The 17405-nt window shown below is 45.1% G+C and overlaps 1 protein-coding gene across 7 annotated transcripts in view; it reads right to left on the reverse strand.

Annotated features, from left to right (window-relative positions):
• RNF157 (ring finger protein 157) overlaps positions 1-17405 on the reverse strand; it is an 84541-nt gene that overhangs the window by 24774 nt on the left and 42362 nt on the right. For 6 of the 7 annotated variants that reach the window (XM_047832581.1, XM_047832585.1, XM_047832583.1 and 3 more), the window contains exon 3: positions 4691-4779. In XM_047832581.1, the coding sequence (XP_047688537.1) occupies positions 4691-4779 (89 nt within the window). Of the gene's footprint in view, positions 1-4690; positions 4780-12560; positions 12860-17405 lie in introns of those variants that run through there. The other variant, XM_047832586.1, reaches the window with a different exon arrangement.

Consider the following 17405-nt stretch of genomic DNA (forward strand, 5'->3'; position numbering starts at 1 on the left):
TCCGACTGCTGGCCCTTTGCCCTCTGATATATAATCTCTGCCTTATCATCCATTGAACTCAACACTCCAGTAGTCCTTTTTTTTTTTTTTTAAATTTTTTCAAATGTTTATTTTTGAGAAAGAGAGAGAGACAGAACATGAGTGGGGGAAGGGCAGAGATGGGGAAACACAAAATCGGAAGCTGGATCCAGGTTCTGAGCTGTCAGCACAGAGCCTGCTGACACGGGGCTTGAACCTGTGAATGGTGAGATCAAGACCTGAGCTGAAGTCAGACCCTTAATCGATTGAGCCCACCCAGGCGCCCCTCCAGTGGTCCGTTCAATTTAGAAACTCATGCCCTCTGGTTCTGGGAAATTTTCTTAAATTAGTTATGCCATTAATGATGATTTCCTTCCTTCTATAGTCTCTGTTCTCTTCCTAGAACCATTATTGGATATGACACCTCGTAAACTGGCACTCTATGCTTTGATCTTTCTTCTTTTTTTTTTAATTTTTTTAAACATTTAAAAAAAAAATTTTTTTTTCAACGTTTATTTATTTTTGGGACAGAGAGAGACAGAGCATGAACGGGGGAGGGGCAGAGAGAGAGGGAGACACAGAATCGGAAACAGGCTCCAGGCTCTGAGCCATCAGCCCAGAGCCTGACTCGGGGCTCGAACTCACGGACGGCGAGATCGTGACCTGGCTGAAGTCGGACGCTTAACCGACTGCGCCACCCAGGCGCCCCTGATCTTTCTTCTTCTATTTGCTGTATCTCAACCTTTTTGGCCCACTTTCTAGAAAATTTCAACTTTTCTTCCTCCATTCTATTGACATTTTCATTTCTGCTGTTTTTGAGTCTTGTTTATTTCCTAAATGGCCTGTGTCATTGCGTCCATGAAATAAGACAGCATCTACTGTCTCTGAGGCTACAGATGAGCTTTTTCTCTTCCTGCAGTTTTTATTTCCACTTAGTTATATTTTTTCCTGTTGGTTTGTTTGGCCCCTATATTTTGTATTTTTTTAATGTTTATTTATTTTTGAGACAGAAACAGAGCATGAGTGGGGTAGGAGCAGAGTGAGAGAGAGACACAGAATCTGAGGCAGGCTCCAGGCTCCAAGCTGTCAGCACAGAGTCCGAGGCGGGGCTTGAACCCACCAACCGTGAGATCATGACCTGAGCCGAAGTTGGATGCCTAACTGACTGAGCCACCCAGGCGCCCCTCTTTTGTCTTTAAGTAGGCTCCACGCTGGGTGTGGAGCCTAACTCGGGGCTTGAACTTAGGACCGTGAGATCAAGATTGGAGCTGAGTTCGAGAGTCGCACACTTAACCGACTGAGCCCCCCAGGCGCCCCTTGCCACCGTCTTTCATATTATAGGCACTCCCTATGCATCTAGGAATCTTTGGTTGTCTGCTCATATTTAAGAAATTAAATCTCCGGTTGGAAGTCTGAATGCATGGTGGGGTTTGGGGACCCTGGGCTTCCCCAGGGACCAATCCGGGTCTTTGGAGGAATCTCCAAGGCCAGTCTCTTTGGTCTTCCCATCTGGGAGGGTCCTGCTCCTCAGAGACAGTGTTCCTCTCTTTGGACAAGGGCTTGGCGGCCAGCATTCTGGGGGCAGACAGTGCTGGGTGGTGGGCAGGCTGCAGGGTTCAGCTTCCAGTGTGCCCAAATTCCCTTAACCCCCATCTTTAGTACTGCGTCCAACTTCAGCCGTCCCTGGGCCTCCCAAGTCCACAGAGTCTCTGTTTTAACTTTTCACTGAGAATCGCCTGCCAGCCTTCTGCCAGGGTGTGCAGAGGGCAGCTCTGGCCGTGTGGCAAAGAGAGGATCCGACCGCCTCTCGAGCAGGCTTCCCACCGATGCTCTTCATGTTAGCCTTGCACCTCGATATCCAGAGGTCCTGGTACTGCCATTTCCTGAGCCTTTGGGGGGGGGGTCACAGTTCCACTGGGTGATTCTCAGCTTTTCCTTCGGCTCACTTGGGATCCTGATTTCACAGGCCTGCTGCATTATTTAACTCTTACCATTTGTCCCAGCCTCTAAACTGAGAGGTTTAGTTTTTGCAGTTACTCCTCTCCCATTCCCCCACTTCTTCTGGATTTATGCTTTTTTAAAATTGCTTTTCTTATTTAAAAAAATTTAACGTTTTTTTTTTTTTTTTTTGGAAAAAAAATTTTTTTTTTCAACGTTTATTTATTTTTTTGGGGACAGAAAGAGACAGAGCATGAACGGGGGAGGGGCAGAGAGAGAGGGAGACACAGAATCGGAAACAGGCTCCAGGCTCTGAGCCATCAGCCCAGGGCCTGATGCAGGGCTCGAACTCACGGACCGCGAGATCGTGACCTGGCTGAAGTCAGACGCTTAACCGACTGTGCCACCCAGGCGCCCCAAACGTTTATTTTTGAGAGACAGAGTGCAAGCAGGGGAGGGGCAGGGGGAGAGGGAGACACAGAATCTGAGGCAGGCTCCAGGCTCCGAGCTGTCAGCACGGAGCCCGATGCAGGGCTCGAACTCACACACCGCAAGATCACGACCTGAGCCGAAGTCAGACACTTGACCGACTGAACCACCCAGGCGCCCCAGGATTTATGCTTTTGAAAAAAATGTTTGTTTATTTATTTATTCTGAGAGGGAAAGAGAGAGCATGAGCAGGGGTGGGGCAGAGAGAGAGTCAAAGAGAAGGAATCCCAAGCAGGCTCTGCGCTGTCAGCACAGAGCCCATGCGGGGCTCCATCCCACAAACCGTGAGATCATGACTTGAGCTGAAACCAAGAGTCGGAAGCTTAACGGACTGAGCCGCCCAAGCGCCACTGGATTTATGCTTTTGAAAATACTCTTATTAGTGGGTTTTGACAGCAAGCGAAAGATGTTCAATCCTCCATTTTTACCTGGAAATCTGTGAATCAGTATTTACCCTATTCTCATAATCTCAGAAAAACAGACCCAAAACACCCTTCACCTTAATATTTCTTGAACAGCAGGTGTTTTCTTCCTATTATCTTGCTGAATTCTGACAAGAGCCATTAAAGGTAAAGTGTGGTGTCGCTCTCTACATTACGGACGGACGGGAAAGGACTTATAGGGTGAGAGAAAGAGGAGAGAGCGGCCGACAGCCGCTGGCTCCCGAGGGCTCACGGGCCGCGATCCACTCTGCTGCGGCGGGAGCTGCCCCACGGAGGGTGAGCACCCGCCTGCAGGCTGCTCCGCGCACAGAGCGAGCACCTCCTTGGCTGCCTGGTCCCCAGAGTTGACTCCAGGGCTGGGGAAATCGTTGGGGAAGCAGTCGGAACTTCAGGGACAAATGAAATACTGTATACAAATCAGGAGAGAAACACAGAAGTAAATTAGTGGCTGCTTAGGCCTGAAAGAGGGGTTTCAGGAGAAATGTGGAGTTACCACCAGTGAGTTCAGGGTCTCTTTTGGAGGTGATGAAAATGTGCTAAAATTAGATGGTGGTGATGACTGCACAACCCTGAATATACTAAAAACCACTGAACTGCACACTTTAAATGGGCGAATTGTACAGCATATGAGTTACATCTTAAAAACAATGATCAGAAATAAAACTTCCTACTGCTAACAGGACTGACCTATACGGGCATAAAATGGACTCATGAGTCATCTTCCTTGTCCGTTCAGAAAAACCTGAGATCTGCGATTTGCCCTAGCCAAAGCTGTCTTCCCAGGGGACCAGTGGGCATCAGATTAGCATGCTACCTGGAGGGCAGCATCAGTGTAAAAGTTACACTATCTTACGGACTGTACAGAGAAGGTAAATGTTGAAGATACTTAATAACGATAATGATGATTAACCAACCAGACAAGGACACAAGGAGTTCCTCTGAGGAAGGACACATGAGATGAAGAATAAATTGAAAAGTAAATACAAGCAATAAAATAATGCTTTTATATTCCAACTGCAAATATCCCATTTTTCCACAAGATTGCTGAGGTAGCTGCAAGATTCACTTTTTCCCCTCAATAATTTTATTTATTTGTTTGTTTTGAGAGAGATAGGGGCGCCTGGGTGGCTCAGTCGGTTAAGCGTCCGACCGGCTCAGGTCATGATCTCACGGTTCATGGGTTCGAGCCCCACGTCGGCTTCTGTGCTCGCAGTTCAGAGCCTGGAGCCTGCTTCGGATTCTGGGTTTCCCTCTCTCTCTGCCCCTACCCCGCTTGTGCTCTGTCTCTTCCTCTCCCTCAAAAATAAATAAGCATTAAAAAAAAAAAAACTAAGAGACAGCGAGCACGAGTGGGGTAGAGGCAGAGAGAGAGGGAGAGAGAATTCCAGACAGGCTCTTTGCTGTCAGGAGCTCAAACTCATGAACCACGAGATCATGATCTGAGCCGAGATAAGAGGCTCCGGACACTTAACCGACTGAGCCACCCAGGCGCTCCAATATATATATATATATATTTTTTTTTAAATCATAAGACAAGAATAAAGACTGCTTCTGGGAAAGGGGAAAGTCTTTCATAAACACAGACTCTCACATAAAGTTCTGAACAATCTGGATGCGGGAAGACCTAATCTACGTGGACAGGGGCTGCTCGATCACCGCCAGGGCAGTTCACATCCTTGAGGCCAGGGGAATGAGACTCTGGGTCTGGCAGCAAACTGCTCTGCTAGTCTCTTGAGAAGTGGGGGAGGGGAGCTGCTCCGCACCCAGAACCGGGCCTGAGCCCCAGCCCCAGGGGAACTTACTTTACAAGTCTTAGTGTGTCCTTTCGGATGTTGATCAGGCTTCTCAGAGTCTTCACAGGTTCTTGGGGAGGTGGGGCGGCATAAGGAAACTGTCGGAAGCAAAGTGAGAAGGCAGCATGTTTATAGAGACCAGTCACTGTCCCCGGCTGGTACACAGCTTCAAGGCTGTCAAACAACAGCTTTGGGAGGTGAGATGGGAAGGCGCCACTCTCCTAACTAAGTGAGGACACCCAGACCTGGCATGTTAAGCGAACTTGCCCAAGGTCACAGCTAGAACGGGGATTCGATTTGGCGTCAAAAGGGCGAAGTTTCTCTGCTTTTTCCATTAGATGCAGTTCATTTGAGTCAGGATTCAAAATGTGAGTAACTAATAAAAACTCTCACTGAAGTTCCAAATACCAAAGGACATACTGTGGCCGAGTTAATCACAAAAGGCTTTTCCATCTGACCTGAGACGACAGGGAGCCAGACCTGCAAGGTTTTTCCTTCAGTGAAGCCACATGGTGTCTTCGGGATTTAGGGACCGTAAATAAAAGAGAAGCCCATCCTGTGTACAGAGCTGAGGCTGCAAACAGTGAAGAACAAATTTTCCCTGCAGCCGGTTATATAAAGCAGACTCCTTTAAAATGTGAGCCAAGAGCTATTTTGGGGTCCTAAGAGGTCTGTGCTTGCCCGTCATTTACCTTATGCTTTCACTCTTGCCCCATTTAGAGGGCTGGATTTGGAGTTCTGTATGATGACAATGTGATAAGAAAGGGAAAACAGTAGAAACGTCAAGCGAGACTTGCTTTCAGACAGTTAAGAATGACTGTTCTAGTGTTACCTGGACCATATACGTTTTTTACATATCATTCACAGAAAACCCACCAGTCTCTGTAGCTTGGCCAAACTGTGGTACTCCTAGGCTCTAAGAGTCGACCTCCTAGTGCTGGGATCAGAAAATAGGATACCCACATTATACTCTAATTGTGCCTTCACAGATTTTTGCTGAATGTGGCTCTTTTTCTTGGGAAACATAATTTAACCCGCGGTACGTGTGATTTTATGTATTCAGTATGACTGCTGATAATTCACTTGTAGGAAATGGGACCCTTAAGAAAACACATTCAGTCTACAATCATGCGCCTTCAGATTACCCACCTTGTGGGTGTTAGATAGCAACATTTTACTTTTTCATGGATACATTAAACATGTATTCTTTTAAAATACAGGGTGGTTGGCTTTTCTAATTATAAAGCAATACGTGTTCATGCAGAAAATCTGAAAAACACACAAAAACTACAAAATCAGCCATAATTTCAGCACTCAGCAACACCAAAGTTAACGCTGCAGAATATGTGTCTCCAGACAGGCATCTATCCCCTTACTCATCCATCGGTCCAGCTCTCTGTCTACTTACCCACCCATCTCTGTATCTCTGCACTGTTTCTGTGCAGAGATATCTATGCAGCCGTGCCCACTAATTTTTTCCGTTTTTCATTTAGAAAGATGCGGTAACCCTAACCCTATAGACTTTTAAAGTCTATGGGGCGCCTGGGTGGCGCAGTCGGTTAAGCGTCCGACTTCAGCCAGGTCACGATCTCGCGGTCCGGGAGTTCGAGCCCCGCGTCAGGCTCTGGGCTGATGGCTCAGAGCCTGGAGCCTGTTTCCGATTCTGTGTCTCCCTCTCTCTCTGCCCCTCCCCCGTTCATGCTCTGTCTCTCTCTGTCCCAAAAATAAATAAACGTTGAAAAAAATAATTTAAAGTCTCTAATCAATCTGCCAATGTGGCTACACACATCAGAGACAGCACCGTACTTTCTTTGACCAATTCCATATTATTCAGTGCTTTCCATTGGCTTTACTTTTTCTTCTTCTTTTTTGTTTTTGCCGATACAAATGTTGTGGTGAGTGCCTTGTCCCTACATTGCTGCATGCTTGTTTGATTGCTTCTTTAGGACAAATTCCTAGAAGTGGAATTACTGGATCAAAGAGTAAGCATATTTTGAAGACTTTAAAAAATATTTTGCCAAATTGTTTTCCAGAAGGCTGATTCCAGTTTTGCTCTCCCACTGGCAGCATATGAGGGGGCTTTTCTATAGGAAAGCTTCAATTCTGGTTCAGATCCTCTCTGTGGCCTGTTCCCCTCCCCCCCCCCCCCCCCCACTTCCCTAGGCTGTCACACTAAAGGAATTTAAAACAATTTTAAAACAAGCTTAAGCAAAAAGTAATTAGGCGAGAAAATCCGACACAAGTGCTAGTCTATTCTAAAGCCAAAATAAATGACTTTGGGATTAAAATTTTTTTCTGGAGTAGCAAAGTTAATCATATTCATTTGCACAGGTACTTGGGAGTTATCCATAACTCCTGAGTTTAAAAAAAAGAAAAAAAAAAGGCGATTCTTCCTTCTTTCTTCACCCTTTACCCTCTATACCCCCCAAAAAAGAAAAACAAAAGGAAAGTGAAAAAGAAAAACTAGTGCTCTTCGTCCTCCACCTCGAATAATCCCTGAGCCTCAATTCTCGGTCATAAAGGTACTGACCTCAGAGGTTTTGTCCGTCAGTCCCTGACCAGACCAAACTTAATTCTTTGTCCACTAGTCTTTACCTAAACCCTGTCTTCGTTACGAAAAGTGAAGCAGAATCCCAGAAACTGCACTTAGGCGTCCTTCGTGAGGCTGTTCAGTTGATGTACTCCAGGATGATGCCTGAGGAACAGGAAGGCATTCCATACGCCCATCTTGAGCTTGAGGCAAGAAGGCAGGATATGCCCTGCAGAGGCTCGACAGTCTTCCTCCATCGGTGGGCCTGGTGGCATGCTTTGTCCAAGACAGAAAAGGCCACTTCTTCCCACTGACTGGGCTAATTGTGCCAGGGTACTTGTATCTAGTGGTCTTCCTTGTCCCCACTCACTCCCGAACTCAATGGATGGTCACCGAGTGGATCCTGAGTCTACTATGTGCCAGGATCATGCTGGGTTCTTTGGATATTTTGTTTTTCATTTGACTTTACTTAATTGTGGTAAAATACACATAACATGAAAAATTTTCACCTTCACCTTTCTAAGTACACGGTTTGGTGGCCTCCAGTCCATTCACATGCCGTGCTTCCATCGCCACCATCCGTCCCCAGTTTAAATACATTTTTATTCAATAGGCTCAACACTGGGAGACGTGTTTGCCATGCACACCAGATTGTAAAGTCCTGGAGGAACTCAAAAATTATGCTGGTTGATGGGATAAATGAAGAAAGTCAGTATTAACATCCTCACTTTGCAGATAAAGAAACTGAGATTCAAAAGACTGTATGATTACTGAAGATCCAGGCCTAATAGCAGAATCAGGATTTGAACCCAGAACCAAGAGTTCTGGTTCCTTCTCTTGTAGCTGCCTCAGCTAGTGCAGGGCAAATCTATGGGTTGTTCTGATCCCGGGAGTATTCTAGGAACCTGAGCAGAGTGTAGAGAGCCTGACAGTTAAACACTCATTGCAGAAGGTACTGCATCCTGTTCAGGTTCTGCAAGTTAGAGTCGAAACCCTGGATTACATCCTTACGCTTACTTAGCCAGCAGTACATACAAAAGCATACCTAATGCCATACTCCTTTTAAATTCTAACAGGAGTATCTAAGGTCTTCTCAGAGAAAAGCTTTCTTGGAGCACAGCATGACAAACTCCTTTTGTTTGTAAGATCTAACAGCACCTGCAGGAGACACAAATGTACATTCAGGGTATGGCGGCCACCGCAGAGGCAGTCACTGCTCCTCTCCTGCCCGAGGTGCTCAGACGCATGGCACTGAGAGATATTTCTAGAGCACAGTGGGTTCCTCTAAACTATTTTCAAAGCACAAAGATGGGTACCCATCCATTCAACACTCTCGCTTCATCCTGAGTACTCCGTGCTAGGCCTGGGATTCAATGAGGGACCCGGCACACCTCTCCTGGTCCTGCTTGTAAGGGGCCCAGAGCTGTGACAGCTTTTGTTGGGCCACTGCGCTCACTGGCCTGCTGCTTCTGCACTGAAATAAGACCAAATCTCAGAATAATTTAAATCCCAAACACCTCATGTCCAGGATAGGAGTATGGTACAGTCTCAGCCAAATGAACCCTTTCAGTGAGCCCCAGGGGACTGCCAATCAGGGTTCCCTGTGAATACTGAGCAAGTTCCTCTTTGCCCTTTTATCCTGGTGTTCATCAGTTTCCTTTTACGTTAGCCTTACGCTGGCCAAGTGCCACCTAGTGACCAAATGTGGAACTGCCAGTTTAGACTCAACAGAAGCATGCGTTGCTGGGTGTGTGAGTGTGTGTGTGTGTGTGTGTGTGTGTGTGTGTGTGTGTACGTACAAAGTATACACACGTATATATGTGTGTGTGTATCAACCATATATCCTAGACTTCTAAACCATTCTAATTTTCAAGTATTTTGTTAAACCACCCCAACGGATGCACACATTTTGTCGTAGAAAATATGGTCACAAGGCATATAAGGTAATAGAATATCTTATTTTAGTTGTAAATTATTAGGCAATTCCCAGTAGTCTATAAAAATGGCTATAGCCATTCATAAAAATAAGTAATTAACTTCAATAAAAAAGTTTTTAAGTACATAATTTGCTAATGTTTACTATTAGATTTAGGCCTGATCAGATGCATACAGCCTCCCAGATTTGGCTGTGGGGGGCTCCTTCAAGGTGGTTACTGTGTGCTTTGACATGCCCCCATTGTTTTCTGAGCATTTCCTTACTTTCTGGTACCACAAGATATTCCAGGTTAATCTTGAGTTTTTCTCTGATCCCCGGAATTGTTCCAAGGGGCCCTGGGGTTCTTTGAGAGAAGTCTACCTCATGCCATGACTTAGTCACTAATCGTTCACTAATGAACACTTGGTCTGTTTCTAGTTTTCACTATTACAAACAGTGATGCCATGAACATTCCTTGGAAGGAATCTTAATAGAAAAAAGAAAAAAATAGGGAAGAAAAAAAGTGGGGGAGAAAAGCAAATTAAAATGCACTAATGCAGTTTTTATTTAGGAAAGCAAAGGCCCCAAATGCCAAAAACCTGCTTCCAAAGAGAGAGGATATTATTTTAGCCAATCTTCTATGATTAAAATAGAAAAGAACTCATTTAATATATTAGCAGTCTTGTAATATTTGTACTAAAGGATCAAGTAATAGTTACTATGGAAACCGACATCTGGGGTCAGACGAATAACTCATTTACAGCACTACAGAAACCCTGTCTTTTATAGATTTTTTGGATTTTTTATATGTAAATGTCACCTCCTTTTTATTTGATGTCTGCTTATGTTCTCAGCTTTCGCTATTTCCCCTCTTCTCAGATGTGTAGTGTGTCCTAGACTCACCAGTGGGTATTTTTAGAATTGCGATGCTTTAGAACATTTTCTTAGATCGGTGTCAGGGGAGAACAGTTTAGTCTCGGCTTGACTGCTCTGAAATGAATTTGCCTATTTACCAGCTGCAGCGCTGAGACAGACTGTATTGTCCCTGCTATAGACCAGAGCATCAAATAAGCTATACTCACAGCTGTTAAACACCCCTTTTCACGAATCTCCCATCCAACCCTCGTGGGGAGTCAATCACCAGTGTAGAAAGACTGGCGATCACAAAGCTGACAACATACAAGACACTCTTTTCGCTTATATCAGAAATGTGAGGGACACACCAAGAGGGTGTCACACGATGACCTTAACACAAAGATGCTCTGTGTTCAGGGTTGGTTACCAAAGGAATCAGTCCAAGAAGGCAGCCTATTTATAGTCCGTTAACTCTTTTGCAAGGTCTCCTGGCAGGAAGCACACAGGACCAATGGCATGGCCATGTGACATCACATCTTCTGTTGACCTTTCCCAAAATATTTAAACCCTAGTATGAGTGTGCCCAATTAACCACGTCTCTCCAATCCCTCTAACCGGTGATAAGAAAAACATGGAAAATCCACTGCAGAGTAAAGCATCCACCATGAAACCACACGGATCTAGGTCAGTGACCATTGCTATGTACTGCTTTGGTGACAAATGAAACCTACTCGACTTTCAGTTCCCCACTGGCAGAAAGCCCTCGCCAAAACCAGGCCCCTCCCGGGAAGGATCAGGATAAAGCACAACCCAATCCTACTGTGCTCCTAAAATAAAAGTACCTTCCTGAGGATGAGCTGTTTTTAGATATACAGGGTTTTGCCGAACACCAGCTCATTTTAAGGGGGGTTAAAAGGGAAGTAGTAGTGCTTTTATTAAAGCAGACACAGTCATCTTTTCCCTCCAGGCAAGTTGGTAAATAATGACTAATGGCCAGAGAAACTACTTTCAGACAAGCACTCCATTCCAGACGCCTGACTTCCGGATTGCATCTGGTCAGAAGACTCATAACCCAGCTCACAAATAAGAATCCACTTTTAAGCAAGAGATTTTGAGATGCCTGACACTGTACGTGAAGAATGTGTCCAAAGAGACAAGCAGCAGTATTAGCTGAAATAGGTATTTTAATATACAACACCTATTTCTCCCCCAATGAAGCATATGAATGTTCTAATGCCACCAAATGCTAGTTTTCTGGTCATTTTTAAAAAATGTTTACTTCCATTATTTTTAGAGACAGCATGTGCACGTGGGTAAGAGGCAGAGAGAGAGGGAGACAGAATCCCAAGCAGGCTCCTCACTGTCAGCACAGAGCCTGATGCGGGGCTTAAACTCCCCAATTGTGAGATCATGACCTGAGCCGAACTTGGGACGCTTAACGGACTGAGCCACCCAGGCTCTTCGTTTTCCAGTTGTTTTGAAACAGGCATTTTCAAGAGGCCAATCCCTAAGAAGGGCAAGAGGAACCAAAGCCTTCTTCATTCCATATTTCAAAAAACAAAAAACTGGGGCGCCTGGGTGGCTCAGTTAGCTAAGTGTCTGACTTTGGCTCAGGTCATGATCTCATGTTTCTTGAGTTCGAGCCCTGCATCAGACTCTCTGCTGTCAGTGTGGAGCCCGCTTCGGATCCTCTGTCCCCCTCTCTCTCTGCCCCTCCCCCGTGCTCTCTCTCAAATAAATGAATGAATGAATGAATGAATAAAAAATAAACATAAAAAAAAAAGCAAAACCAAAAAACTGGAAACTGCTCTGCTGTCTTTCTGTGCCCCCACTGAAATATACTGACTCTAAATCTATATAAATGAGGTCCAAGGTTAATCACAAGAGTTGTCAAGTCTCTTCTCACATTCCTGGAAAGAAAATATGCTCTTGCTTGAAAAAATAACAGTATGAAATACGGAAATAGTTAAGTTTATAAGCCAATCAGTTACAGGATTCTCATCCCCGGTGTGGTCTGGAGACTTTGGCGAGGCTATCTATTCACAGATATAGCCCTAGGAAGAACGCCATTACTCTGAATCGGTGACCCTAATGAGATTTTATTTTCTTTAGCTAACCACAAGATACGGAAACCCCATATAATTAGAACAAAATAGCATGCAATAAAAATCTATAGCTCATGTCTGATGGTTTTAATTTGTAAGTTATTAACATTACGATCTGTAGTCTGCAGCTAATTTAACAAGGTGATGAGCTCCATGTTGCCCTGCTAAAGTTCCAGAAGTTGTGAGAGCTCTGATTATTCTTCAGTCACTCCTTAGTAGCAGTGAATACCCAAGGTTCCATAACCCAACTGAACTACTTTATTTGGCTCATATGAAAGTCTAAGCTCATTTAAGTACTGTATATAGTGAAATCTAGCAGCTAGAACCGTAACTATTGTCCTGGATGGTGAGTCTCAGAGACAAAATGCACATATTACAATAAACCATGTTCAGAGTCCGGCCTAAAGTTCGATTTTTGTCACTGGCTTCCCTCTCTTCGTGGGATCCGTCCCCGTCCCTTCTTTGGCCTCCTACCTGAGATCTCTGCACCTCTCCGTGTCTGTCATCTCTCAGCCTGTTCTTGCAAATCTCCACTTCGTCAGCCACACGCTTTAACATCTCCGATTTTCCTATTCCCAGCAACCGTGTCTCTATGGCTCTTCCTCTTTTCACCGATTTCCTGCATGCTGTGAAAACCCTGAGCTTCTGATTGTATTTCAGGGCTTGTCAGAGGTGATTCCAGTTCATCAAGAATAAATAGGTGTCCTAGTGTTAACCAAAAGCTTCCTGAGACTAAAGACGGCCAAGTTCCAAGTTGAACCATGGTGGGACAGAAAGATGGACACAACGGATAATAATTCCCCAAGAAGCACCACGCCATCACATCTCCCAACACCACGAATCTGACTCCTAGGTTTGTAATTCGCGGCCATGAACACAGAGATCCTTTAAGCGCCGGATAATAATCTGTTCGGAAAGCACAGCCCCATAATTAAGTGGGCAGTCAAACGTACAGCACGAGGATTTAGTGGCTGGCTTCTAACCAATAAATTATGGAAAAGGAAAGGCGTATAGTGGGTAAACCTGACAGATCCCACTTGGACCAAGTGATCAAGGCCACCATCGCCAGTAGTAAGTCATGAGCTATCAGGTACCTCTGAGGTGATGCGATCAGAGGAGCACTTCCCTCTGTGGTACTCTTCCCCCAAATCTGCAGCCTTGGTCTAATTACCAGAAAACCCAAACCAAGGGAAGTTCTAGAGAATATCTAACGGTACATCTCAAAATTGTCACGGACGTGAGAAATAAGGAAACACTAAGACGCTGTCACAGATGAGAGGTGACAACCAAAGGTGATGTGGGATCCCGGATTAGATTTGGGAACGGAAAAGAGACATGGAAAAACTGGGGTGGTCCTAATAAAGTCTGTAGGGTTTTTTGTTTTGTGTTTTTTGTTTTTTTTTTTTTTATGTGTGTGAAAAGAAAGCTGGGTAAAGTCTGTAGTTTAAAATAGTAACGTACCTATGCTAATTTTTAGTTGGGATAAATGTACCGTGGTGTGTAAGAGGTTAACAGTAGCAGAAGCTGGAGGAAGGGTATTATGGGAATTCTCCACTACCTTTACAATTCTTCTGTAAACATAAAATTATTTCTTAAACAAATGTTTATTTTTGAGAGAGCGAGTGGGGGAGAGACAGGCAGAGAGAGGAAGAGACAGAGGATCCCAAGCAGGCTCCACACTGACGGCACCAAGCCCGGTGCGGGGCTTGAACTCGCGAACCGTATGATTATGACCTGAGCCAAAGTCGGACACGTAACCGACTAAGCCACCCAGACACCCCAGGATAAAATTATTTTTTTTTAATAAGTTCGGGTGGCACCTGGGTGGCTCAGTCAGTTAAGCATCTGCCTTCAGCTCAGGTCATGATCTCACGGTTTGAGTTTGAGCCCCACATCAGGGTCTCTGCTGTCAGTGTAGAGCCTGCTTTGGATCCTCTGTCCCCTTCTTTCTCAGTCCCTCCTCCGCTCAGGTGCGCATGTGCTCTCTCTCTCTCTCTCTCTCCCAAAAATAAATAAATAAATAAATAAATACATACATACATACATACATACATACGCAAATGGAAAGCAGAGGATCTCAGAGTGGAAGGTGCAGGTCCTGGCTCGTGTACTACTGGTTGTGTACTTTCAGATAAATCACTGTACTTAAGTAAGTCTCCATCCCTCACCAGTAAAATACGCCTCACAATTTGTGACATTAAAGGCTGTATTCATCAAGGGCAGATTAGGAAAACAGAAACCACACTGGTTACTTTAACAGAGAGAATCTATCCTAAGGCACGGGTTAAACAGGCACTGGAGAACTAAAACACGAGAAGGGGACCCTGAGCTGACAGAGGGTGACCTCAGGAAGCAGCTACCTCCCCTAAGGGCTGGGAGAACAGAGGAGAGAGTGGGGGTTATCAGATCCCAGAGGCCCTGTGAAGCTGGGCTCAGACTGCTTCTTCTTTTTGGATATAGCTGACAGAAAGAAATTGAAGATGACACAGACCGAAAGACAAATATTCCATGCTCATGGATTGGAAGAATTAATATCGTTAAAAAGTCCACGTTACCCAAAGCAATCTGCAGATTCAACGCAATCCCTACTAGACTTTTGAGGTGGGCCCTTCTCTTCCTCCAGCCCTTCCAGCGCTCCCTGTTGGTAGAGCCTGGCAGGGAGCAGCGGGTAACGGAGAAACGTGACCCCTGGACGCCAGTTCCAGCCTCTGGGGTGGTTAGGGGCCAGGAGACAATAGCTTAGCTATTAACTGTGAGATAGTTTTGTAGACAGTAAACTCTGCCCACAGGTATTTATTATTATCATTACTTCTATGAAGTGCTTAGGCTCACTGCGTGTTCTCTTTCTTTTAAAAAATATTATTTATTTTGGGGGGCGCCTGGGTGGCTCAGTCGGTTGAGTGTCCGACTTCGGCTCAGGTCATGGTCTCGTGGTTCGTGAGTTCAAGCCCCGCACCAGGTTCTGTGCTGACGGCTCAGAGCCTGGAGCCTGCTTCGGAATCTGTGTCTCCCTCTCTCTCTGCCCCTCCCCTGCTGGTGCTCTCTTTTTCTCTCTCCAAAATAAATAAACGTTAAAAAACATTAATAAACATTAAATAAATACTATTTTTTATTTTTAAGGCTGACAATATACACTTCTAGTGTTTATAGCATTTAACATTTTATTTATTTATTTTTATTTATTTATTTTTTCAATGTTTATTTATTTTTGGGACAGAGAGAGACAGAGCATGAACGGGGGAGGGGCAGAGAGAGAGGGAGACACAGAATCGGAAGCAGGCTCCAGGCTCTGAGCCATCAGCCCAGAGCCCGACGCGGGGCTCGAACTCACGGATCGTGAGATCGTGACCTGAGCTGAAGTCGGACGCTTAACCGACTGAGCCACCTAGGCGCCCCCCCCCCTTTTTTTTTTTTTTTTTTTGCATTTAACATTTTAGTAAGTAGAATATATGGCTAGGAACTACATTCTATTCTATTCTTAGAGCAACCTTTACTGCAAAGCTTGCTTATCAGTGTTCCTTCTATAGATAAAGCCTATGTCTGATTGACTTCTGTAATAATCAGGGCTATTTTATGTGATTGACCTGGTAAGGCCACTTGAGAGAATGCAGAGAGCGTGCTCCTTAGGGATGCTGGTATGTACGTGTAACCAACTGTTGTTTGACTCAGAAGCCTTTGACTTTTATAGAATTTGTGGAACAGCTTCATGACAAAATAAGGCCACTGTGCATCCCTTTAAAAGCTGAAAAAATTAACCAAATTTTTCTTTGAAATGCAACAACAAGAAGCATAGTTTCCCGTAAGGTGGGGTGGACGATGACAACAGGAAACAGAGGTGAGAGTGTGTACGCTTGGCTTCAGTAGGTTTCAAAGAAATTTCGAGGAAATTCCTCCAACACAGAGGCTTTAGTTTCACTGCCGAATACCACAGCAGTTCTTAGCACTCTGGTTTGTCAAGAAACAGCATTAAACAACAAACCACAAGTTCAAGCGCTTTAGTGGCACTTTCCAAGTCCGCAACACTGATGTCATAAAGCGCCTTTCTCAGGGCTTCTGTGAAACTGTACAATTCACGATCACGTCCTCTCTGTGTGGTCTGTGTCTGCTCTTCCTGCGAGATTATAAACTGGAGGGAAAAATCCATGTTAGAGTTGTCTTTGTATGGCCCAGAGTGATTAGACCAGAACACGGACAAGACAGGAGGCCGAATACAAGAGTAAGATCTTCAGAAAAGCATGTGTCCACGGTGGCTCTCAGGATTCTGAACATTTGCCCCTCAGGCTACGTGGCAGGCTGGCACAAACGGTGTTCACAAAACAACTGGACAACGCGCACTGCCACGTGTTTTTTAATAAAGGTTTGTGGGGCAACATTTATTAAGTTTAATGAGGCGTTAAGACCCTCCGGTCCTGCCAGTGAACTGTGTGCAAGACTGGAGAAGGAAAATGAAATTATTTAACGAACTGATGGCAACACCAGGAGCTGGAAGACCCGGTTTTGTGCCTCGGTTCTCGCACTTATCGATAAGTGAGACCTCGGGTGAGTAATTTATCACCTCGGCCTCAGTTTCCTCGTCTGTAAAATGGAATTTACAGCCCTGTCCATCTCCTAGGGCGATTAAAATCAAATAGGAAATGTTTTAAAAACCATACAGTGCTATGAAAAGACTGGTGATCATTAGCGATCACTGTTAGTGATGATACTGTCTCTTCTTTTTTTTTTCTTTTTTTTTTAACGTTTATTTCTTTTTGAGACAGAGAGAGGCAGAGCATGAATGGGGGAGGGGCAGAGAGAGAAGGAGACACAGAATCGGAAGCAGGCTCCAGGCTCTGAGCCGTCAGCCCAGAGCCTGACGCGGCGCTCGAACTCACGGAGCGCGAGATCATGACCTGAGCCGAAGTCGGACGCTCAACCGACTGAGCCACCCAGGCGCCCCAATACTGTCTCTTCTTTAAAGAATTCTACCTGTAATGCAATTGTGGACACAGGCATACTTCGGAGAGGTTGTGGGTTCGGGTCCAGAATGCTGCAATAAAGCAAGTCAAACGAATATTTTGGTTTCCCAGTGCATATAAAAAAGATGTTCACACTATGCTGTAGTCTCTTAAACATGGAATAGCATTCTGTGTAAAAAAACAAAAACAGGGGCGCCTGGGTGGCTCAGTCGGTTAAGCGGCCGACTTCGGCTCAGGTCATGATCTCACGGTCCGTGAGTTTGAGCCCCGCGTCGGGCTCTGTGCTGACAGCTCAGAGCCTGGAGCCTGTTTCAGATTCTGTGTCTCCCTCTCTCTCTGACCCTACCCCGTTCATGCTCTGTCT

The sequence above is a fragment of the Prionailurus viverrinus genome, chromosome E1, assembly GCF_022837055.1.
Source record: "Prionailurus viverrinus isolate Anna chromosome E1, UM_Priviv_1.0, whole genome shotgun sequence".
In the NCBI taxonomy this organism is placed as follows: Eukaryota; Metazoa; Chordata; class Mammalia; order Carnivora; family Felidae; genus Prionailurus; species Prionailurus viverrinus.